The sequence below is a fragment of the Sebastes umbrosus genome, chromosome 17, assembly GCF_015220745.1.
Source record: "Sebastes umbrosus isolate fSebUmb1 chromosome 17, fSebUmb1.pri, whole genome shotgun sequence".
Taxonomy (NCBI): Eukaryota; Metazoa; Chordata; class Actinopteri; order Perciformes; family Sebastidae; genus Sebastes; species Sebastes umbrosus.
Window position 1 is genome coordinate 5,704,924 of NC_051285.1, and position 26,138 is coordinate 5,731,061.

General features: G+C 39.8%; 1 protein-coding gene across 5 annotated transcripts in view; it reads right to left on the bottom strand.

Annotated features, from left to right (window-relative positions):
• Window positions 1–26,138, bottom strand: part of cadm1a (cell adhesion molecule 1a) — a 407,287-nt gene that overhangs the window by 60,196 nt on the left and 320,953 nt on the right. For all 5 annotated transcript variants that reach the window (XM_037747727.1, XM_037747731.1, XM_037747729.1 and 2 more), the window contains 4 exons: window positions 24,395–24,547; window positions 22,817–22,954; window positions 11,813–11,971; window positions 2,779–2,875 (listed from right to left, as the gene is read on the bottom strand). In XM_037747727.1, coding sequence (XP_037603655.1) covers window positions 2,779–2,875; window positions 11,813–11,971; window positions 22,817–22,954; window positions 24,395–24,547 — 547 coding nt within the window. The remainder of the gene's footprint in view (window positions 1–2,778; window positions 2,876–11,812; window positions 11,972–22,816; window positions 22,955–24,394; window positions 24,548–26,138) is intronic.

The following is a 26,138-nucleotide window of genomic DNA, read 5'->3' on the forward strand; positions in this document are numbered from 1 at the left end:
TTGAACTTCTACCCTTCAGAGACTCATACAGAGTTTTAGACACTCAGGATGAGAGCATTTCTTTCAAAGTGAGAACAGTTTGATCAGCTCGGTCGCGAACGGCGTATGAATGACACGGCAATTTGTAAATCGTTTCCCGTGCAATAACGACGCCGTTCTTGCTTTTGCCGTGTCATTGACTGCAATGTAAAGACATCCGTGGGAATATGTTACGCTCAGAGCTGGTGATGGAGAATAAAGAATGAGAAAGACTGCTTTTGTGGTGGGCGGGAGGAGAGGGGAGGTGGATAGGTCCAACAAACACAGGACTTTCAACCAGTAGACCGGTGTTCGTGTCCCAAAGTGTTGAGTTATTTTGAAGTTACGTTTGTGACGTGTTTTTTGTACTTACGTTACATTATTCATGTAGTATTTTACTTAGTTTAAATACTTATTTCAAGCTCAAGCATGAAGTATTATGTTGCCTAAACATAACCGCGACCATTTCACAGTAACAACGTGGCATTAAATGGCCAGCGGAAAGCCTAAAATGCGTCATCATGACACGCGGAATGTCCTTCACATGAGGTCAGGTTGGTTTGATTGATCCTGACTTTGATTTAAGGTTAAGATTACATTTCATTGTGGGGACAAAAGCATGGCGATAGCACACACTCAGACCTCAGTTTCAATAATAACCTCTAATCATTCATCACAGCAATGCCACTAATTTCCTTAATATAATACCGCACCAGTAAATCTATGTTTTGAATTTCAAACACTTTTAACACTCTGTACAATTGGCTTGGCAGGTGGTTCTGAAAAGCTTCTTCGCAGAGGACGGCGGCTGTACTCAACTTGCATTCACAATGGATTCCAAACAGCAACCCAGTTTTGAGGCCAAAAAGCTATCACAATGTACATTAAACATTTTCTGTCCATTCATATGCTCAGCCGGCCCGTCCTCATTTCCAGGCAGTCTAACACTGAGGCTTTGTCACGGCCGTCGGCGTCAGCGGTGGTACGTGACGAGTTGGGATGAGAACGTGTTGGCTCAGCATGCTCCAGACAATCACATTTTTGAAGATATGGTCAGGTTTACAGGTTCCATTTGTCGCTAGCGCAATTCACAGTTTATGTCAGCTATTTGTAACTACTACACGCCTGCTAACATTACTCCAGAGTGAAAAACATCCAGCTGTGCTGGGGACAAACAGAAGCTGTGTTGTAGGAGTGGTTTGAAAAGTTTCAATGGATGTTTTTGATACATTTTTTCTTTCTCGATGAAACTGGGTTTCCATTAAAATCCATTGTGAATCCAAGAATACTACAGCGGTCTTCCTAAACCAAAAAGCAAACTACATACTTTTCAGAGCCATCTTTCAAGCCTAGTTGAAAGAGGCCAGCTGAGGTGGTTCAGGGATCTGATCAGGATGCCTTCTGGACGCCTCTCTTTAGAGGTTTTCCAGGCACGTCCAACTGGTAAGAGGGCCCACGCTGGAGAGATTATATATCTGGTTTGGGAACCCCTTGTGGTCCCGCAGGAAGAGCTGGAAGACGTTGCTGGAGAGAGGGACGTCTACAACACCCTGCTAAACCTGATGCACCCACGACCCGGCCCCGGATAAGCTGAAGATAATGGATTGATGGGTTCTTAATGTGGTAAGCCGACTTCTTTAAGGTTGCCATTTATCGCCCCATTTGAATTTGCTTTCACATAAAAACACCCACTGCGATGCCACACCCGAAAGTTGGTCCCAACACCCTTTCCGATGTATTATTCATAGCTCCATCCTCATCTGATGATGATGTTGTCCCATTCAAATTTGAACTGCCTCGTCAACAAACTAATAAGATTGATACCAACAGCACCAACTGCACCGATGTTTGGATAGTTTGTGTCTGAAGCCTGAAGCTCTCGCTCCTTCGCTCACCCCTGAGTGCCCTAATGGCTTCATTTGCACTCCATTACATCTCACATCACAAAGACCTGTCACCTTAACACAACAACACCTTGGTTTACAGGTGATACATGTGGCATAATAGCGTAATGGGTGTCAAACAAGAGTTTTCTGACGCTAGGACATGTCACAGAACTGATTAACACTGGTAAAGGCCACTGTAAGCTCATTTTTGCAGCAAAATGACGTGGAGACAAACAATCTTTTCACAAAGCTGACTTCATCTGTGCACATCCAGTGCCTGGAGTCCATCAACTTACTCTCTTCGCTTTACACAGTCTCCCTCGATACCTTCAGAAAATTAGCACTCATCACTAAAATAACACCCTGCCTATTCAACCCTCTTCCTGCTAAAATTCCTCCTGCTAGATATTACTGCAGGACCCGATTCACTCTCTATCATTAATGCCCCTTTCTGCTCTGTCTCTCGCCTTTAAAAGGAGTGGTAATTAAACACCTGCTCAAAATATCACAGTGATTTTGGATGTGTTTCATAATTACAGGCCAGTTTCAGATTTCCCCTTTGAAATTCCTGAAAAAAGAAAATAGCAGCCATTCAATGAAGTGATTATGTATCCAGGAATGGTCATTTAGAAATCCTCAGGTCTCTCTGTCCGTCTTAATCACAGTTTTCTTCTCTGCGACATTTACTTGCATCAAGGCAACCCTTTTATCCCTGATGTATAGTTCCACGTACCACTGCAACACGTGCACACACTGAGGAATGAATTCAGAGTGTTTGGATGAATAAATAAACGTGTTTTTTTTTTTACCCATGGCACATTTTTAATTGGTTAAGACATGCGTATGTGTGAGTGTGTGTGTGTGTGTGTCGTACTGGGGTTTGCCTTTGGCCTGACACGTCAGTTCCAGGTTCTCTCCTTCCCTGGTCAGACCCTGAGGAAACTCTACCACGATCTTTACCTCCGGTTTGTCTGAAAGGAGAGAGAGAGAGAAACAGAGAATTAAATGCTGGGACAACATAACATTTATCTTCATTCTGCATCTACACTGTTCTTTCTCATTCATTCCTATTTGCAGTCATGTGTGTAGTATGCATAAACATGAAGGTAGAGTGTGAGGAATTACACTCACTATACAGTAAACTGTGGAATGTGATATAAATATAACCCAGTCTCCTACATATTATGTCCATATGCAACGACTCTGCGTCATGATTTCACGTTCAGTGGTAGCACGTCAAATTATCAAACTTTCCCAAAGTGATTATAGCTCGATACTTCCAAGGAGGTGCTGCAGCGAACACTAAGGATTCATGTCACATCAGGAGCAACATTAGGCACCGCTGTTCAGGCAGGGCGCCGAGTGAATCATTAGCTGATTGGCGTCAGCTTCTCCATCAGGCTACCTGCTGACTGGTAGAAACCAATCATATTCATGGGGGCATACAGCACAGATATTTTAACCCGACTCCTCAGGTTATTACTCAGCTGATACGATCATATCAGATGTGGCTGTTCGCCCGGTTCTGCTGCTACAGCCTCGCCGGGTCAGGTATGATGAGTAGCTCTTGGTGGCTAATGTTAACAAATCACTTTCTGGGACTCCCATGTCTATAATGCATTATAAACATACTTATAATGCATTATATTCTCCTTACAGCACTCATAAATATCCAAAATGCTTTATAACAATAATCATAACACATAATAAAACATTTTATAATGACTTATAAGGTCATATTACTTAATATACTGTATATAATTACTGGTCTCTCACTTTTGTGTGTTCTTGCAAAGATTTAATGATATTTTTTCACCTTTACTTAAAGCAAATAATGACCAGTTAAAATAATCACATTACAATGTCACAGTTAAGGAACTGCAGGATTGGACCTGAACTCAGAACAAACCGATGAGGAGGCAGCAGGCAGTGTTCAATGATTTACTTATAAAAAAGACTTACAGAAGGGAGTAGTGGGTGTAAGAAAATATAAAGGAATATAGAATATCGCAATATTATACTTTGTGATACTGTATTGATTAATAGTTTACATGCAAATATAAACTCAGTCTATACTTTATGACATTTAGCAAAGTTATGTTCCCTCTCAAAGTAGTGCTATGATGTTGGATGTTGCAGGGACTGTAATAAATGCAAATGAAGATCCCACTGTTCTGACTGCATAAAAAACTTTTTTTTTTAACTTACTTTATACAATGACAGTTTTCCTAAAATTGGATTTTAAAAATCTTAAATCTCCTGTATCATGATGCATATTGTACCATCAGATTCTTACCAATACACCGCCCTATAGGGAGTCCAAAAAACAGGCAGGAAACATAAGTGTCTCCGGAAAAACAGGTAACAGTAAGAAAACAAAACCCTAGGAATTGACAGACTAAATACACAAGGAAGTAATTAACTAATGAAACTCAGGTGTGGTGGAAAACAGGGAGGGTGGAAAAGAAAAAGGCAGGAAGTAAAACATAACATGACACATGGAGAGAGTAACTTTCAAAATAAAACAGGAAACAGACTAAACAAAAAAACAAAATACTACCATACTATTTAGTATGCCAGAAAAATATTTAGTATATCCCAGTACATAGTATGTCAAATGCAGAATGCCATAACTACCAGGTTTTTCTACTACATCCTGTTGGACTTTGCAGTATGCAAGGTTATTTGTCCCAATTGTATGCAAACTTTGTGCAACAGTGCGCACTTTGTAAGGACAGCTGCAGTATGTAGTAAAAGTAAAATTTGGAACACAGCCCATGACATACTGTATAATGCATTATAACAGTGATTATAATGCATTTTAAAAATATTATAATGTATTGCAATTATGGGAATTATAATCCACTATGATCCTTGCAACACAAAATGTCACCGAGTTACCAGCAATTATGATGTTTTTTGATACTTGACCTTATAAGTCATTAGAAAATGCTTTAAAAACGTGTTATGATTATGGTTATAAAACGTTGTTCATATTTATGAGTGCTTCAAGCTATAATTGTACAGTGCCTTAAGCAGATTATTACACAAGTATGTTGCGTCATAGAAATAAATGTTTTATATAGAATCCATATAAATATTGATATGAATAGAGTTCATTTGCCGACTCTATTATTGTAATCAGGTATTTGTTTTTCCATCAGTGCTTTCACTACTTTTCTTCGCACAGAATACATCATGATCACAGAAACAGTCCCTATAGGTTTAAGGAATAAACAAACTTTGCTTGGTCTGGGTGGATTTGACTCGACATGATGTAAACAATCAAATACATTCAAGTTCTATTTCTTAACATCTACCCACTACTACTACTACTGCCTTCACCTCAACATATCTCTTCCATTGCATCAAATCAGTCTTCAGCAGTGTTAGGTCTACCTTGGGCATATTATTGATGGAATTTTAAATCAACCGAACACCAAAACACAAGCCAAAGCTTTGGGGAGTGATGGATGTGGTGCAGAACCACAAGTAGCCCCGAGTACGTCCAAAGACGTTACCTGATAAAGTTGCTTCACAAAACAGAAGACGCCGCGGACGAGCCGAGGCAGATGGAGAGAAAATGTAAGAATGTTGTTTTGACAATCAGCGGGGTGCTTTGACAGTCGCCGCTGTGCTATTCTCTGCTACCATGGAGTTGCTATTGTTCCCACTCCCCTGACTGTTGCTGGTGTTATCAAAGCCTTTTCTCATCTTGGTGTGAGGGATGATCCTTTATTCTGGACAAAAATGGAGCGTTTTATTCAATCTATCATCTGGATAAGGGACTGAATTCAGAGCTACTATGCTCTGAAAGTAAGACTGAGACAAAACAAGCACAACAAAAGGTCCTACTCTGATTTACACCTTATGAGGTATCCCACGGTGAGAAACTCATGAATGAAGGGAAGCCGGAGAACAAGTAATGCATCAGGGTTTAAGGAGACCTTGCAGGATTATCATACGTATACATGTTAATTTACTCATTCATTTTAGTAATTGTGATGAATATCCTTTATTGATATGTTAGAATGTTGTGTAATAAATATTCATAATGCTTTATAACACATTATAAAACATTTTATAATGACATATAAGGTCAAGTATCATAATATTTTGTAAGTGCTGGTCACTCACCGACATTTCTTTTTGCAAGGATCATAGTGTATTATCATTCTAATAGTTCTAATACATTATAATATTTTTATGATCCATTATAATCACTTGTATAAGGCATTATTATGGGAGTATAAGTGGTCATTGTTTGATTTAAATAAAGTAAAAATATAATTAAATTTATGCAAGAACAGGCAAAACATGTAACATTTATTTAATAAAAAAAATGTACGTATGATTTTTTCTATATTATATGTCCTATTTTTGTATTATACATTTTTTATTTATTTAAGGTTATTTAATAAATAAAGTTTTACTTTACTTAAAGCACAAAATGACCACTTATAATAAGTCATTTATAATCACATAATGCATTATATATATAGGAAGTATAATGACACTTGACCTTATAAGTCATTATAAAATGCTTAATAATGTGTTATGGTTGTTGTTATAAAGCATTATGGATATTTATGAGTGCTATACAGTGCTATAAGCAGATTATAACGCATTTTAAATATGTATATAATGCATTATAGACATCACCCGTTTATCAAAAACAAGATTTGTTTCACCAGCAATGTTATCTAAAATGATGGCCAACATTCTGGCAAATACATCAATAGCTTAATTAACCTGCAGACCAGACTTGAATGCTCTCAGCACATTAGCTCTGTTTACTCCAACATGTTATTTTGTTGAAGTTTTCCTACATCAGATGATGAGTCACAACGGTGTAATTACAGTTTTCCGATTGTGATGCAAATTATTCTTGTTCTTTTCCCCCGATTTTATAGCCTAAACGCACAGTTTGGTGCTTACATTTTTAATCAGCCTGGAGACAGAGGGCCTGAGTTATGATTTCAAAGCCGGCTGTAAAGTTTCACACTGCCGTCCGACCTTCTCGGCAACAAACAACACGTGTCTCGCCATCCATCTGTCTAAATCACACCCTGTCAGTGGCCGGCTCTCAGTCTTGGTGATGGACAGCAGATGGGCGAAAAGCCAAGTCTTCTGCTCAGTGGCCATGCTCGGCTTTAGACAGCAACCCTTTGGTTTTGTTTCCACTCCAGGCACTACATGGCATCCTGCAACTTTTTTCTTCGCTCGCAACGTCGTCTGACCTTGTCATCTCGGAGCCGTAAACATGAAGGACGCCGGGCATCTGTAAGTTGTTTTGATAGCCTCAAGTAGTTATGTCAGGGCTTTCTTGTCTCTGCTTGATGGAAAAACACACACTGCACAGCCAGATCTGGATGCTTCCACATCAGTGGGAATGAAATACCGTCTACAGTATGCAAGGAGGCCATTATCATTATGCTAACTGAATTATTTGCTTTATTGTGTGCCTCTCCTCATAAGCACTCAAGACGGCGCTATCCATCTCTCCGGCTGACCTTAAGGGAAAACCAACCAGGCAAAACAGCTTGCTTTGCTTATGCACATACACATTACGGGCTTATTTAATTACGCTATCCCCTGACAATGGCCTTTTTCTGCTGTTTCTTACTACACAATGCACTCCATTCCACTCACAAATTGCCCACACAGTGAGTGATTGAAATGTAAATCACCTCGTCTATCAGTATAATATATAATCAGTAAACAAACACAGTGTGTCACGGAGTAGTAATAGCAAAAGTACACTTTAATTCAGAGATCCTGTTGTTTATAATTTCCTAGAATGGAGCCGATATGTAACTGGGTTCTTAGAAAGGTTTGTAGAAAGGACTGTAATTTGGTACTAATTATAGGGGAAACGGAGACTGTGGATTTTTAGGCATCCAGAACCATTTAGAGCATTCAGTTTGGTACGACATTAACCAAACAATCACCGTCTAAATGAATACACTCTACTGTAATTAGATCTTAGAATGTACAAAACAAACCTAAGTGTACGCCCGGACAGTTAGCCAAACCCTGCTAGTTGAGTTAGCCCCTGGATGTATAGCTTATACGGCGAACGCAAATGAAACAGCAGAGCTGGAAGAGCCTTTAGATGTCATTTAGAAGTATTTAATACTCTTATCAACATGGGAGTGGGCAAATATGCTGCTTTATGCAAATGTATGTATATATTTATTACTGGAAATCAATTATCAACACAAAACAATGACAGATATTGTCCAGAAACCCTCACAGGTACTGCATTTAGCATGAAAAAATATGCTCAAATCATAACATGGCAAACTGCAGCCCAACAGGCAACAACAGCTGTCAGTGTGTCAGTGTGCTGACTTGACTATGACTTGCCCCAAAACTGCATGTGATTGTTTTTTCTTGTATTCGCTTTACGCTTGGTATTGTGTTTTACTGATTATATTATAAAGCACTTTGTAACCTGTGTTTTAAAAGGTGCTATATAAATAAAGTTGTACTTACTTACTTAACAACATACATGTTTTCTCCTGTAATTTTCTCTTCTGTACCGAAAATGTTCAGAACCTTGACCCCGAAACTGAGGACATTGTGTACTATTACACCCTGAGTGTTCAATTAGCACACTTTCAATTAATCGCTATAGTTTTTAATCAGCGCACATAGAAAGGAAATCGCTTTGGAAATTGAGAAACTACTATCTTACTAGTAAATTACAGACCCGTAAAATAAAAAGCACCGCAAAAGTAGAAGAGAAGTCAAAGAACATCGGTCATTGACTAGATATGTTCCACACAAAGAGTAATATTCTTCGGTCAACACGCTCTAAATGTAATATTAATCTGTATAGCATGAGGTATCAAAGAGGAGGCGCAGTGCAGGACAGGCTACCGTTTGCACAGAGTACGACAGCAGCAGCTCCCGCATTAAGCAGCGGGAGGCGCTGAGCCGGGTGGTCCCTGTGAGCTCTCTGTTATCAGAGGCCAACAAAATGCCACGCTGCCTCTGTAGATGAGCTGATCTCCTCTTCTCGCTCTCTCAGGGAAAGGTCAGATGGCTACAGGAGAGTTTTTTTTTTTTTTTTTAATAGAATGCTAGGACATGCCAGAGGCTAAAGACATAAGGTTACAGAGGCATAAAATACATAAATTCTATCATTTTGCATCAATTAAAAGATCTAAAACTCCACATAACAAAGGCCTAGAGCGTTTTTTTAATTAATTGTCACATAGCTGGAGTTGTTTAGTTATATGTTATGGTAACCTTATACTTTATGCAAGGAAAAGGTGCTGCAAAATACTCATCTGTGATGCCTAATAAATTATTTCTGTTGCAAAATAAAGCCGTTATAGCTATAAAAACATGACCACTGACCTCCATTAAGGGATGAATATAGTTTATTCTTCTTGTTTTGTAAAGGATTTTACTGGGTTTACTTATTTGCGCAACACCTCTGGGGCCAGATGCATAAATAATGTGTATACAGAAAATCATGCATACATCTTTCTCACACATAAATTGATAATTTTTAAAAGTATAATGTGCAGTGAGAGTGTACATGTCGAAACAGCCATCTCATATTCCGTATTTTCATTTAGTTTCTTAGCCAGTTTCACTGAGTGTTGCATTACACACACTATATAATCTGTCACATTAACAAAGACTATTTTTACATTTGACATTTACTTTTCTCTACTTATGCTCTTTTCGTTTCATTCTTCACTCTATAAACATCATTAGTTCGTACTCTGTTTCGCTCTGAGTCCTATAAACTAAATCATGACTGAGTACCTTTCTTGCTATTCAATCACCATGATTGAGATATCATTGCTGATTATGGTTTACAGGTGCATGTGTGATGAATTGCAGACATTTTTGGGTGCTATAAATAATCACAGCTGTGTGTTTTTTGGAGGACTTTTTGCCGTTACGAGAGACATTTTGAGAAATTGCACGTCTTCTCTCCCGTTCCTTTTATTGAGAGATTTGCAAAGTAGATCAAGGTGTTCATAAGCAAACATGTGATTAAGGTGCACGGCTACATCCACTTGTGGTTAATTCTGGGAGCGTTCAGAAGCTTCTTTGTGCGTACTCAAGAGTTCAAGTGTTGTCCCCACTCATATTTCTCTGCACCTGGTCAGTGCACAGTTGCAGAGACAACAAACTATAGTTAAAATGCAGGAACTAACTAGCGGCTCACAGTTTTGCTCCAACTTACAGTAAACTATCAGACACCGTGTGTCTGCAGGGTACTGCTTCTTTAACATATTTGTGGCCCCAAATGACGATATTGTGAATATGCCCTCTCCGGTGCTGCTGAAAGGGCAAACCACTGGCTCTGGATTAAGAGGAGAGACAACACCTGGGCTCTGCAATAACATCAAGAACGAGATGACCTCATTGCTGAACCCTCTGGAGGTGTAGTGGGCTTATCAGCCAAACGCTGAGGAGGGAGGGCGCCCAGTTGAAAATCGTTCCCACTCACAACAGCATATACAGTCCTCACGGACTGTGCGGTAGATGGATTACCGCATGGGCAAAGTGGGCACATGCCCACGGTCCTAATCCAATGGGGGGCCTTAAGATTTATTATTATCTTTTTTATTTTCTTAAAATATTGGAGAAAATGTGATTTTGAAAATGTCAAATTTGGTAATGTTGTATGACCAGAAAAAAGCCGGTTGTTTAGGTAGGAGGATATTTTTCACTGCTGTTTTGTGTGGTTGTAGCTGTGGCGCTGTACTTCATTTGATGTCTATTTATGTAGGCTATTCTTTCACAGTTTGTTGTTGGTTTTATTTAAACTAAGGTGTGTATTATCACTCCTAAAGATGTCTACTGTGCTGTACATGGCATGTATAGAACGAAACAGGCTGAAAATGGCAGTAGTTTAAATTCATCATGTCAAAATAACTATAATTTCAAAATAAAATACATGCTGTGTAAGCTGCACCGAATGTTAGTTTTTTATATTCCAACCTCCTACTGAGGTTTTCAAATGAAACTTAATCGTCATCACCCTAAAAAAAAATGGGAAAAATATGATTTAAATATGGTTATATAAATGTAATTTATGTTGCTGTTAGATTGCTGCTAGACCGCCCCGTTAATCCATGTGTGAGCCTGTTGTTTTTGAAAGGCTAAACGCCAGGAAAGATGGTTTGAAGCGGAATATATGCCTTGTGTGAGACCAAACTCTTGCTGCCTGAGGAGGGCACACGCAGTGCATGTGTACTATTTGCACGTGTGGTCTGTGGTGAGTTTGTGTCCAGGGCCCGTGGTCATGATAATCCATTCACACACCGAAAGCAAGCTCTCAAGGTATGTGCAAACAAACAAGGGATTGTATCACCTATAGTCCTAAACAGAACTGAACTGAGGACAATACAAAAAACGAAAGCTATCTTGTAATATGAAGTCAACTGCAACAGCAACCCGGTCTCTTTATGGTGCTTCATAATGATGACAAAGGTTAAAAAAAACGCAAAAAAATGTGACTTTTTTTATTCATCATGCACTGAGATCGTTTCCCTCTAATGACATTGCCATGCTCCAAAGTTCCAGTGGGTGGAAAATGTGGGAAATTGATGTCATTTAATTAGTGGAGATGGAACAGTCTACTCTATTGCAGTCCAATTTTCCCCCTTTTATTCATCATAACCTGTGCATGGAGATGATTTCCCTTCACTGACACTGCCACACATGTCATACACCAAAAGTTTTAGTTGGGAAAAAGTAGCAAATTTATGCCATTTAATTAGTGGGGATGGACCACTCTTCTCTATTGCAGTCCAATTTTTGGACTTTCAGAAAAGTTAAGCTGATGAGATACTTGAAAGAGAAAAAAAAACTTGCATAATGCAGTTTAAATATCCATGCTGATTTCTAATTTATTACCGAGCCGAAGTACTTACACTGCACCTCCAGGTATCTCTGTGCTTGGAAGTCCTTGACGGCAGGGTGGTCTACGATGCAAGACACCGGTACTCCATCATCCTCCTTACTAACGGTGAACGTCAGCCGGCTGGTTACTGTGTACATCTTGTCGTAGGTGATCTCAACTTTAGGCTTGCCTGTGGGAAACATCAAAACACAAGCAGACTTAAACACAGCAATACAGGTGCATTTTGAATTAGTCGATTAAAAGGTCCAGTGGGTAGGATTTCGGGGGATCTATTACCAGAAATGGATTATAATATCCAAACTATGTTTTCTTTCGTGTACATACTCTACATGGGGAGCGAGGCAACAGTGCTCACCCAGCATGATCTCATGGGATGGCGTATAAATAGCACGCCACTTTAAGGACATTTTGCATGTCATGATAACACATTTTAAGCTTTTCTCAGGTCATTTAACACCACTGGGTTAACATTGTGAAATGGCTATTCTCATGTCATTTAACGCCACGACATTACCGTGAAATGGTCACGGTAATGTGTAGGCAACAAAACCACTTGGGGTTTAGGAGAAAACCTCAGCATGGCTGGGCTTAAAATAAGTAAAATACATACATAAACAATGGATCACAAGTACAGAAAACACGTCACTAACATAACTCAAATAACTTGATTAAATAACCGCGATTAACGGTCTCCTGGTTGAATGTCCTGTGTTTGTTCAGACTCTTCTCATACATCGTTTGTAGCTATACCTACGGAAAGTAATGCACTGTAATTCATATATATCCCACGAAATCTATTAGTATGTAATCCACATAATTGTCAGCCAGGATATATAAAGAGCGGCGAACGTCGCGTAGGAGGAAGATCGGGGTGGATGGGAGGGTCGAAAAATACCGTACTTTTGTTAACTAATCCTAAGGAAGTTATTTCCTGTAAAGACAGAAGTTTATTTTGAAAAGACTGAAGGCATGTAATGAGCAGATATTGAAACGTGTTGCTGGATATTTGTAGGAAAACGAACGAAAAAGGAGGAATAACTTTTTCATAAGATATCATACGAACCGTTGTATGAGGATACGTTTGTCGTTTGTTGGACTCATCCATCTCCCCTCCCTCCCACAATAACCAGTCTCTCTCACTTTTTATTCTACGTCACTAGCTCTGAGCGTAGCCTATTCACACGGATGCGTTTACATTGCATTCAGTACAGACTACATGGCGTGAAATGACACGCCAAAGGCAAGAACGGCGTTGTGATTGCACGCCAAATGATTTACAAATTGTTGTGTCATTCATACGCCATTTGGTGAGACTGATGAAGAATGATCATTCTTCCCATTTTCTTGCAGTCCCTGAATTTTGATCTCTAACGTCTAATCTAAACACAAACACTAAACACAGAGCTGCTTGTTGTCTTAATCACTTGAACGACTCCTCGTAGTTTGCTGGTTGGTTGGCTTCCTCCTTCAGGGCTCAACTGATTTCCAGAGTGTTTTTTCACACTAAAGTCATATAATGAAAACTGAGCTCCAGAGGTTTAGGCTAGCTTTACAAAGAAAATATGAATAAAGTCTGCATGCTTTTATTCTAAAAGTCTTTTTGAAAAATATAACCGAAAGTTCAGATTTTTGATTTCTTCCTTAACTTGTGCTGAAACTATATTTTATGCATCCTCCGCACCTCTGGGAGTACTCTGAGAACAACTTGTTTTGTTGAAGGGTCAGTCCACTAAGTTTGACTTAACGAAATAACAAAGCTGAACCCTTTGGACTCTAGGATGCCACGGGAAAAAAACATGCTTTAAAAATGTTTAGGTCTGATAAAGACCGCCGTTGTTTGGCTGCAAGTAGAAAGTCTTTCTTCCATTGACCTTACAAAATATGTAAAGTGGAAGCGAGGAGGGTGTCCTTGAGAATGGTCAGAGAAGGTGAATCAGCTAACAATTGCCTGCTGTCAAGGGCTACTCTGCGACTGTGAATCACTCATTAGGCTTCATGAAGCCAGATTTACTGTGTGGCCACCTTTCGCGCAGCACCGCCAGATCTGAAGCCTGCAAAGTAACCCTCCTCTGATTAGTGGCTGCTCTGTAATATCACACAGACAATATGTTCTCAAAGGCAATGAAGAGGATACCTCATCATAATCATACAAAATAAGAGGGATAGCTTGCAGACAGCGCGGTACGGCACAGCCACAAAGAGAGATTGATTATTCTTATCCCTTTGTCCTACTTCCTAACAGACTGTTGCACGTGTGTGTTTGTGTCCCATCAATAAAACAAATACTGGAAGCATAAAAGTGAAAGAGGCTGCCAAGAGAAATGCTGGTAGAGAGAAGAAAAATCAGTCTTAATGTGAACAGTTGCATCCATCAGTTTGTATTTTAGCTGTAAAATATGTACTAAGTGCACCTGTGCTGCCGCTCTGCCACTGTGGTGATGCCGTCACCGTGGTGACAGCTGTCTCTTTGGATGCCGGGAAAGCAAACCTGTGTGATGTGCCTGGTGTAAAGGAACAGGTTGTCATGAATAAATACCACTAGAGGCTTCAGATTCATGAAAGCACCTGAAACGGGAACCTGAAGGGGTCTGCTCATATCAAAATGTCTTTTGAGATGCATAAAACAGTGGTGAAGAGACGTCTTTATTCAAATCCCTGGCTCTCTGGATCTCCTGCTTTACAGCTGAGGAATTCATTGTAAAATCATAATACTTCCCTACGGAAGCTAAGTGTCTGTGGGTTTGAAACCTGCACAAAGGCAAGTAACTAAAGAAGGCTTGTGAAATAATAAATTATACTATAAATAGAAATGTGGTTGAGGTGATCAGTGAGCCTCCATCTTAGTTCCTGCCCCTCCTCTTTCTTCAACCTTTTGCCATTACCAAAAAATGTAAGACGTGTGGCTCCATTTGCACAGGAAGCACATCACCCAGTGATAAAATATATAACAAATGCTACTGCTCGCTGCACCTGATTCCGTTATCCGTTATCAGGCCATTAAATAGGCGTTATCGGTCGCTATAAGCAGCATGAATGTGGGTCATTAAGGGCCTACTATGTGAAAACAGTGTGTAACATTTAGGGGGATCTATTGGCAGAAATGGGAAATAATATATATAACTAGAATGGCATTTAAACACAAAAACACTTAGTTAAGTTAAGGAAAACCATTGTGTTTTGGCTTAAAATAACTACGTTTCAAAAGTTAAAGTGAAACTTAATGCTTGTGAACACAAAGACACTGTTTTTTGGTGTCCCATCCATCACCCCCGACTTCCACCTCCTATGGAGTTTCATGCTGTCTATACTACAGGGCCAGACTTCCACTTCTGCTCCTGTCATAGTGACTATATACCTTCTTTCGTTGATGTGAATAGATGATAAAATCTACTGGTGATAGTAAGCCCCTGTCGACCCACATCTACTGTATGGTGCTTATAGCGAACGATAACGGCGATAACAGGCTGGCTCAGTGAAACTCTGAAGGGCACAAAATAACGGGAACTACAGCTTGTGAGGTGAATTTTCTTGTTTTCTCCTCGCCTGGATTGAGGTATCTTCACATGACCACGGAGCAGCCACTAGCTCACCATCCACGTGTGCTAGGTAAAGATAAAACAAGTGAATTGTGCTGTGCGCTGTTCAGCACAAGAAAGTGTCAGGAGCCCATTCCTGGAGGAAGCCAGAGGAGACAGAGTAGTCTCATAAGAGGGACATCTGACAGAACTCCAAATGTGCTGCATCAAATATTAATGTGTTCAAGTAGAAACAATGTAGCTCTTGAGGGAAACACACTAGATGCATCAAAACACATGTGCCCATTATTTTCTATTGAAGCCCACTCACTGGAGGACTCATGCTAGGTTGATGCATCAGGATACGCCCAGAGTCGACATGCGGCAACACTCAAAGCAATTTATCACATCGTCTCCCTGGGTTGGCACATCCCGGCTAATCTACCGTCACCACTTTTTCTGTGTGTATGGCTCTTCCAGTGTGCTAACTAAGGGATTCAAATAATACAGGTCAAATCACATGATGCTACAGTATGTGATAGGGCCAGCAGGTTTTGCCCTTTAGCCCTTGTGTACAGCCAGTTTTCTTGATCATTGTCTTTAGATCTCCCTGCAGTATTAGGCACTGTACTGGTCACCACAAAAGCTGTAAAGCGGCATATTCGTGCATCCTGAGACATTGGAAACTTGGCGACATAATGGCTGCTTGCAGAGCTAGTTGACGAACTAATATAGCTGGCGAGCTAACCACTAACATGCTTGCACTAGTCACAATAGTGCTGCAATCGAAGTGGCTTGCAAACTGTCCGTTACAAAGCTAGAAAGCTTGGTTGATGGCACAGTTTATTCATTCAAGAGACACATTTTATGCCACCAACTCTAGGGTAGGGGGTAACGAAAGGGTTCTGTAATTTATCGATACAATGTTCACGTCCTTTTGTGAAATAATTAGTGAACTGTTAGACATAACTTTTTTTATTTGTGAATTAATACAGTATAATTAATGAAACATTATTTAAAAGTTCTCTGAATCGTTACCTATAGTCATAATTATGGTCCAAAACGAAGTGAAATTGCATAGTTTTAAGTAAAAAAACTTCAATATTGGCTTGCGGGAGATGCCCCGAACACAATATCTCCTGGTACCTTTTGTTCGCTGTAGAAATACAGATTGTAATAATGATTGCTGGTACTGGCCGGTACACAGGGCAAAATGTGAATGAGGGAAGTACTGGCACTTATTTTTTTCCACTTCAAGCACCGATACTCTGACAGAGCAGGATTATATACAAGTAGAGCTAATAGGCTTCTTTCCCTTCAAAGGCCAGCACTGTCCAGACCATTTGCTACTGGTCAACAGTGCAAATCTACCGGTAGCCTACAGCTCGGTGTAATATGAAAAAGATAAATAATAATGGATAAATGAAACCAGAGACAGTTCAGAAAAGAGAAGGTGCACTGAGAGTCAGTTTCATGTATCTGTGTCACATGGGTTTCACCACTGCCGCCCCTTTTCGGAGACTACAGCAGGTCCTGGGTCTATTAACTACAATGAGAGAAGTGAACGCAGATTATGACCAATTCTTTCATACCATAGTCACCAAGGTAAATATTGGACCCAATTTTCCAAGCCAGATATCTTCAGTACTTTCTGATACTTAAATTATTTTCTGTCTCAGTAACAAACTCTGGCGACGAACGTTGGCGAACACCTTGGCTAATACATTTTCGTAATGCTAAATATAGCTGTTAGCTGTGTAAATCTAATGTTAGAAAAAGAAAATATAAATACATTATGCAAATATGTGGCACGGTGGTGCAGTGGTTGTGCCTCACAGCAAGAGGGTCGCAGGTTCAAACCCTTCTGTGTGGAGTTTGCATGTTCTCCCCGTGTTAGCGTGGGTTTTCTCCGGGATCTCCGGTTTCCTCCCACAGTCCAAAGACATGCAGGTTAGGTTAGTTGTTGACTCTTAATTGCCCGTACATGTAGGTGTGAATGTGAGAGTCAGCCCTGTGATAGTCTGACGACCTGTCCAGGGTGTACCCCACCTTCGCCCAATGTCAGCTGGGATCGTCTCCAGCCCCCCCGCGGCCATGAACAGGATAAGCGGTTACAGATAATGGATGGATGGATTATGCAAATATAATCCAATCTGCTTCCATCCACAACGTTCGCAACCCTTCCAAACGAGGAGGTGGGAGAAGCGAATACGCCATGACCACACCAGCTTAGCAGACAGGAGATGTAAACCATTTCAAACCATTGGCAGAGCTTGAAATGCATCATCTTTTTTTGTAGTGTGTTTTTTAAAACACACTTTTACCAATCATTCTGGTGCTCTTGTTGTGATTTTGAATGAGTCTCTTTCTATAAAACTAACTAAGGTGACAATTATGTGACTTTAGTAGAAGAGAACTAGAAAAGCCCTTAAAAAGTGAAGTGAGTATTGGTGATGAATTAATGAAAGCTCTCTATTTGAAAACGCCACGCTGTGTTGAGCACTAAGAACATTGTGAGAGACTGTTTTGAGAGTGAGGCCGGCAGAGATGAACGTCACTGAAAGGCAGTGGAAGGTCAAGTGGCACTTTAGGTGTTCTGTAGATGCTAACATACAAACTCAGCTGGCTCTGACTCCCTGTGCCTCCGCTACGCTTCACTTCTTCCACTGTTATCGTTTAACCACATTCTTGTGGGGCAGTAGTGTCTAGTTAAAGAAAGTATATGTCTCTACACTTCAATCGCTTTACTTTTGCCCAAAATATTCTTTTATCCACTTGTTAGAGTCTTCCTGCCGGGGAAGAGCAGGGTAATTGAAATCACACTGTGGTTGTCTCATAAGACTTGAGGCTAATGGCTGTTCTGGTCCCTGTCAGTCAGTGAAGTGCCCTACCTACTGGCTTTTCTTTTTTTAAACCCATCTTCCTTTCTTTCGTCTTGAAAGAGCAGACCGGAATGACCTGCATATTAGCTACATCCCGCAACGCTTCTGTACAACTCCCCTCTTTTCACGACTTCCACTGCAGTCTGAGCAGAAGAACTGGAGATATATCAGTGCCGGGGCGTATGTTGATAAATCACTCAACAACAGGGTAATAGTAAAAGAAAAGATAAGGTGATAATAGTGAAATAATGGGTCTGTGCATATTAAGAGAGATGGCTGGATTTACATTGGCAAGCATGACAATTGCAACCTTTAAATGATATTTAAGAGAGCCTGATTATCCCTCCAGGTAATTAAGTTAAATTCTGGGGACGTTTAATTAGAAATAAGTCTGCCAGGCATGGAGCCACAGCCGAAGGTAATTTAAGTAATTCTGTCCTCGTGTCAGAACTCTGGCACCCTCAGCCATTCCTTTTGCTCTCCATCTTTCATTTCCTTGCTCTCCTTTTGTCTTTCACATTTTCAGCGTCAGCAGAGCAAAACCTGTTTTCTTTTTCACAACAATGCTACGGTGTCAACTAAACAAACTGCAGAGTTATTTGACATAGTTTACTAAAGAGCTTGCATTAAAAATGGCATTAGTGTCAGTAAATGACCGTAGGTACTGTATGCAAACTGAAAAAAAGGTGGATTTTATAATGCCATTGTTTTAGGCTGTTTCAGCTAGTAGCACTTTTTAACCTGTGGTGGAAATGGATGAAATGAATTGGCATGCTCTAGTAACAGGTGAGCCTTTAAGTACCGCTGAGTGTTGTGTTATGGTGTTATCTATCAATTGTAGAACTACAGAGAGTGCCGAGCCCATTCTGTAAATGGCAATGCATTCCCAACAAGTGTGTGAAAACAGCATGGGCGTGGGGTCGAGAGCCATTCAACGTCATACAAATGTTTTTTCTGCCATTCAATAAAACAAGCAAATTAGTGTTGTTGGAAAGCTCAGTTAAAGTTAGGCTGCATTACAGAAACATCCTGTCTTTAAGGTCCAGTGTGTAGGATCTGGTGGTATGTAAACACTGATATTTTGTCTCTTTGCTTCTATACTCTTTGGCTACGGTGACCGATGCAAAAACACAAATGTCCCTCTCTGGAGTTATTTGGAGCAGAGCCAGTGTGTAGAGTGTGTGTGTACATGGGAAGTGAGTGGTGAAGCAAGAGAGAGAGAGTGTTGGCGATGGGACCGAGTAACGTTATCGACTCCGGCTCAAGCAGGAAAAATTAACAGAGCTTGGTTTGTCCTTTCTGGGCTACTGTAGAAACATTTAAATCTGTAGATATAAATGGCTCATTCTAAGGTAACAAAACACAACAATTCTTAATTTCAGGTTATTATACACGAAAGAAGAAATACATAATAATATTATATTCCATTTCTGCCAATCGATCCTCCTAATTGTTACACACTGGTCCTTTAACTGTTTGGTAACCATGGTAATTAGGGTTAGAACCTGATCTAGGAAAAAGCCATTAAGTTCCAGATGGGAAAAGTGTATTACACAAGAATCCTAACAAACTCTCCTAACTTAAGGATAACTGTCCTAACTTTAACTTTTCCGCCACTTTTCTTCTGCTGTTTGGACATAAGTGCTGCCTTCCTCTTCCGATCACTTGTCAGAGTACTTATTTTCTATTTGATAGCATCAACGCTTCATTGGATGCCGGATACTGCCGCAGACTGTGTCTGCTATCTTTGCCCACTCTCTGTCTTTTATCTCAGAGGAGCGTTGTTGTAAATTTTCCCCAAAAGAACGTCTTTGGATTTCTCTACAGATGTTGCACACACCTCTAATTCATCTGTCTTGAAGTTAAGTGCTCGCCGTTGTTTTTGCTCCACTTCATCGGAAGTTTCAGGGTGTCTACAAAGTTGTTTAGCTGAGATGAGAAAAGTTGTGTTTGCTAGGTAACAGACATAAAAGTTGATAAGCGATGTTGGATTGTGTATTTAGGATTTCCTAACCTGAGATAGGATGAAGTAGGATTCCTATCGTTAGTGCTTCTGTAATACCAAATTGGGAAAAATCCTATCTTAGACTCCTTCTATCTTGACTTAAGTTTCTGTAATATGGCCCCTGGTGAATACTCAGTACAGTATAGTGACCACAAGAGCATTACCTTTGACTAATCAATACTTACAGCCTTTATGTCAATACTTGCCTGTATGCACTGTTCAGCAGAAACATAGTACTGCAAGGAAAATTGACTGAACATTTTTTCAATTTTTGTGATGTTAACAGCTACTTTTAAGACAATCCCTGACCTTAGCACATTGGAACATTCTCAGACCACTAAGGGTTTAATGTGCTGCAGTGTAGAGGTGAAGCAGCTCAGGGCCTTCTACACAACTTCTGATTAGGACCTTTGTTTCAAAGTCTTTACAAAGCTTGCTGTCTGGGCTCTGAGGTGGAGCTGCCTGGCAGGAGGCCTGTTCACCCCTGAGCTCTGCTCACACTTCTGAAGCTCAGCTACCTTTGATGAAGGCATGAAAGTTGTCGCGGTGCCAACAGACTCTGGCCACCGCTGCACATCCACACTGCTTTAATGGAAACTATTCAAAGTCACAGCAGAGCTCCATTTAAAGAGCAACAGCATTGATGCGAGCACTAAATAGGGAAAGGGAAGAAAGGAACTGGTTCATTTATATACATGGCATAAGGGCTTAAAAGATGCATACGTGCATGCAAAAGTTAGAATTTGGAAACACTTAGAAGTAGAATGTGCACACCTGCAGAAACTTGTGTGCACGTGCATTTTTGGAAACAAGAAGAATTGCAACACTAGTGGCAAAATAGCAAAATAAAAGATCTTTCTCAAAAGAAGTCATTCCAGGGCAAATAATTCATGATGACCCTTTGAGGCCTAAAACAATACATTTTCTGTTGGTTTGTTCAACAAACCGTGCATGAAATGACAAGCAGCCTATGAAGTGTGTCATTTGGTGCATACCAAAATTGCTTTCACCTATAGCAGGTTTGTCCATTTCCAGGTTCCTCCCTCGGTGGAGCAACACCACTGATGAGGCCGAATGCACTACAAAAGCAAATGCTCAGGAAGGGCATCGAGTTCCAGTGTCCCCTGATGCCCACCGGTGGGGCCGGTAGCAACAACACTATTTGGCATCGACTTGGATACATCGAACCACTTCTTCTTGATTTCTGAAATGGTTCGGCTGCTGTGACATGCTGCCCCTCAAGACATTTTGTCTTAATGGTTTAACCATCACTCAGAAAATGGTGCAGTCCACCTGGTCTCAACAATAGCATTAATATTGCCAGCTTTTTTTTATACTTAGTCATAGTCCTAAGATTAAAAGCCCACGTCAGTTTAAGTCATCTACTTCCTTCTTAAGCTTAGCATGTTTTAAAACTCTGGACATTCTAGTTTTGTCTTAGTCAAAGAAGACCATGATCATTTCCAACCCGATCTCACGGGAAGGCGTATGAATAGCACGACATTAAAAGCACATTCCGCATATCATGAGGACGCATTTTAGGCTTTTTGCATCATTTGTTTGCCGCTTTTCACATGACATTTGTACGCCACACAATAAAACTACGGTAACGTCTGCAGTTAGGTTTAGGCAACAAAACCAATCAGTTAAGTTTAGGAAAACTATCATGGTTGGACTTAAAATAAGTACGTATACTCAGCTAATCTACAACGTAAGTATGGAAAACACGTCACAAACGTCACTACCGTCACCTCCCCTCCCGCCCACCATAAGCAGTCTTTCTCACTTTTTATTCTACGTCACTAGCTCTGAGCATAGCATATTTACATAAATGCATTTACATAAACATACTACACGGCAAAAGCAGAAAACCCCATTCTTATTGCATGCTTTTGCCATGTGCATTATTGTGTCAATCATACACCTTTTCGTGTTACCGGGCTGTCATTTTTGTCTCGTTATAGTCAATATAATGTGATAGCATTTTAATCAAATTTAAGCAAAATGCATCCAGGTTAGAATCCACCTGATTTCAGTGTAAAAGACTTTTCAAAATTGCAGACATGCTGTCTGATCTGACGCCATAGAATTTAAGTAAAGTGTTCTCTTTTATGCTTTGTGGACTGACTTCATCTTAAATAAGGGGCTGATTCATTTGCTTATCACTACTCACAATGGTTGAGTTAACAGGTGAAGAACATTTCAGGTTCATTGTGGGTTCTAAAGAGAAAATTGCAGTAAAGTGGCAGTAGTATAATATGGGCAGAATCAATAATCAGAAGGTTTTGAAAGCATAAAGTACATGGTTTTCTTCTTTTGTGGAATTTGTGTAATGTTCGATGTTTTTACAAAGCGAGGCGAACAGTGACTGCAGGAGGAGGTTTCTTTCTTCTTAGAGGTGACGCATCAGTCAGCCCTTTTTTCTCTAGTTCATGTAACACAGTGTGTTTGTGTCTCACAGAGGTTTTCATTTACAGATAACCAATCGAAAAGGGACAGATGACTGAATATTTATGAAAGGAACTTTAACTGCGATACTACATAATGTGTTAAGAGAAGAAATGTCTGGATTGATGATTGTAATTGTCTCTTCGTGTGCGGAGTCGACCTACCTGGAAGCTCTTTATCTCCCTTCATCCATCGGATGGTGGCGGCAGGCTTACTGCTCATGGCGGTGCAGGTCATCTCCGTCTCGTTGCCCTCACTCAGGACCTCATCGCGGGCCTCGATGATGGGGTTACCTGGAGGAACTACGGCAGGAAACACAAACAACACTCTGTAAACATGAGGGGGGGGATGTTGTACGTCTACATCCTGAGAACTACATGATGAAGTCAACAGAGCTGACTGAGAGGAGAGAGGGTTTATTTTAAAGTTTGCATTTTTAAAGTAGGTCAGATGACAATTAGAAAGGTAAAAACTCAAATTAATATAATTTTATTATCATATTTTAGTATTGCAGCAAAAAATATAGTTTGATATTGCTGAGTTAAATAAATACAAAAACTAAAATCTACTTTATTTAATTACATAAACCTATAAAATTGCTCCAAGTCTTAGTATGCAACTAGCTTTCATATCTCTGTGCTCTCTGTAGTAAAATGTATATACCTTTGATAGAATATCCAAAATAGAGCAATATGTGTAGACTCTATGGCAGATAGAAAGAAAAATAATCCAAATAGATGATTGATTAGTTATCATCTGATGTCCCAATGATATGTTAATGATTTTGCATCCACTCACTAGTCGTATCATTTCTTGAGGCCTTTCTTCTAAAAGTGGCAATTTCGAAGATTTTCATTTAAATAAAACTATTAAAGTCACTATCTATTGCCCAAGGAGGTAACACAATGGTGATTACAATATTTATATATCTGCAGTATTACAAACCGGGTGTCTATGGCAACACTCCTGGGAAAAAAATGCTGCTATGAAGGCACAGTCACTCGTGTGAATGCAGACGAGTAACCATTGCCTGCCGAGGTGATATTCACCTAAAAGTTCACCAAAGTTGATCTTCACATGAATGCAAAGATGCGATTTTGTGTATGAGATCAGCCTGCATTATGTGCTATATAGAGCTGGGAACTAGCCTGTACTGATTCCCAAGTTGTTAAAAACATACTTGTTTTAACCCAAACCACAATCTTTTCCCAAACCTAACAAAGTATTATTTGTTACCTAAACCGAAGTGACACCAATCCAATGCATTAAAAAGTGGTGCCAAGGGGTCCTGACCAAGTGTTTGTATGTGTTGGGAATGAGAACAGTTGGGGTAACATAGGCCCCTGTGAGAGCACATAGAACTGGGGAACATTAGACCTTGGGAACTTAGGAATGACCTTGTTGTTTCATGAATATGTGTGACAGTTCACTTGTGAAATATGACTTATTTGGTTCTTGCAACCTGGCTGCTGTATATCAGCTCATTTAAACACTACAACATTATGACAAGACTTAATAAGCAAGCACATGTGAGACACATGATTTTCCTGTTTCAAACTCCACTGTAGCTGCTGTCAGAAACTCTCGCAGTTTTCATCATGAGCTGTCAACCATGTTGCTCAGCATGTGCATGTGTGCTGTCTTCCACAGTCTAAATGTTGATTAAAAGGCTTTTACCTCGCTGCTACTAAATAATATTGAGTGTTTGGGTGTATCTTTATGTGTGTTTTGCTGCTACTTACTTAGCACAGTGATGTCAGCGTAGGCTTCCTGTGGGGGGTCCGTGTAGAGCTGGCAAACATATCGACCCTCGTCTGACAGCGAGACATTAGACAGCGACACCCGCAGCTCGTTGTCTGAGAAGTTCACCAGCTGAAAGCGAGCGTCTTTCAGTGCTGAAAGAGAAAAACACATCGTTGTTTTTATAATTTATATGTACACATACAGGGGGTACACAAATGCACGGTGTAGGAACAGTAAATAATACAAGTAATGTTGACTGGAGCATAAATCCTTAATATTTACTTGTCATTTATACTGACTCTAACTACATGGACACATTGTCTTCACACTGTAGCATCAGATGAACTGTGTAGGATTTGGAGCCCGGTTTTTAGTGGGCCAAACAAAAATGGACAAACCAAACTTCATCATATATCAATATTTGCTGTCAAATCCTTTGCAGTGATTGACTGTTTGAGGTCTCCGACCCGCAGACATCAGAAGATCCTATCATAGCTGGCGTCTTTACTTCTAGCTTTTTGTTTTCTGTTTGTTCTTTGTTCAGTGGATTGAGGTCACAATATCTCACTGGTACCGTTTTAACTTTCATCCACTACTAGCCCAGCAATCTGAATTGCTATTTCATTACTTTTTCTATTCTGATCTGCTCTGGGGACAGTTTGTTTTGAGTAATCAGTAGCGATTGACGTTTACTTTTATTTTCTTTCGACACAGATGTTGGAGTCTCTGCAGCAAGAAGTAGTTAACATTTTTTATGTTGTCATAACTTGGATAAAATAGAAATTATGGTGAGAGCTACGAAAATAAAACCTAAATTGTATTAATCGCTTCCTCTCCATAAAAGGTTTGATCCATAATGCAAAGGAAATTGTCCTACAAGGCTGCAACTAACAACTAATTTCATTATTGATATTTTTCTTATTAATCATTTGTTCCATAAAATAGTAAAAACGCTCATGGCTCTTTTTCTAAAGCACAGGTTGACGTCATCAAATTGCTCGTTTTGTCCGACCAGCACTCCAGAGGCAAACGATATTCATTTTATTACACATAAGACAAAGAAACGCAGCAAATCCTCACAATCCAGAAAGAGAAATTAAGGCATTTTTTCATGCAATATGACTTTTTTAATTGTCAATCAATTAATCCTTTAACCGCATCGACTCAACTACAATCATCCAATTTCAAAATGAAAAACACAGCTTTTCTTTGTAGTCTAGTCTAGCCGCTCATTATGCCGCAATGATTGTATAAACAGGAACCGACTAAGAAGCAATTAATTTTTATTACTGTTAATTTAGACAAATAATAATAGTACAATAACAATGATAAGGAGTTGTTGTCTTTTGTCTGTTTCTTAATTCATCAGGGCTTCTTTGAGTTGTTTTAGTACCACATGTAGAATCACTAACCCAAACCGGAAAGCCATTCAGCCGTCCTGCTTTCTTTGGGTGCAGGCATGCTTGTGTAAAAATAAATATTTAATAGTTATTATGTGCACAAAGATGCCGCTAGTCATTTTAGCTTGAAGTGGATCACATGTTCAAACGTGCTTCAAAAGACTTTCTAGAGAGAGAGAGAGAAACAATAGCTCAATCTAATTAGTCAACAATCAATCACAGAGCAAAGTGATGTAACACGGTGTGCAGCAATGAAAAGAAAAGCTTAACTCCCCTCTGGTTCATTCTGTTTAGCATGTGCAGACGTACAGCACACGCCAACAACATGCTTCATATTAACCTC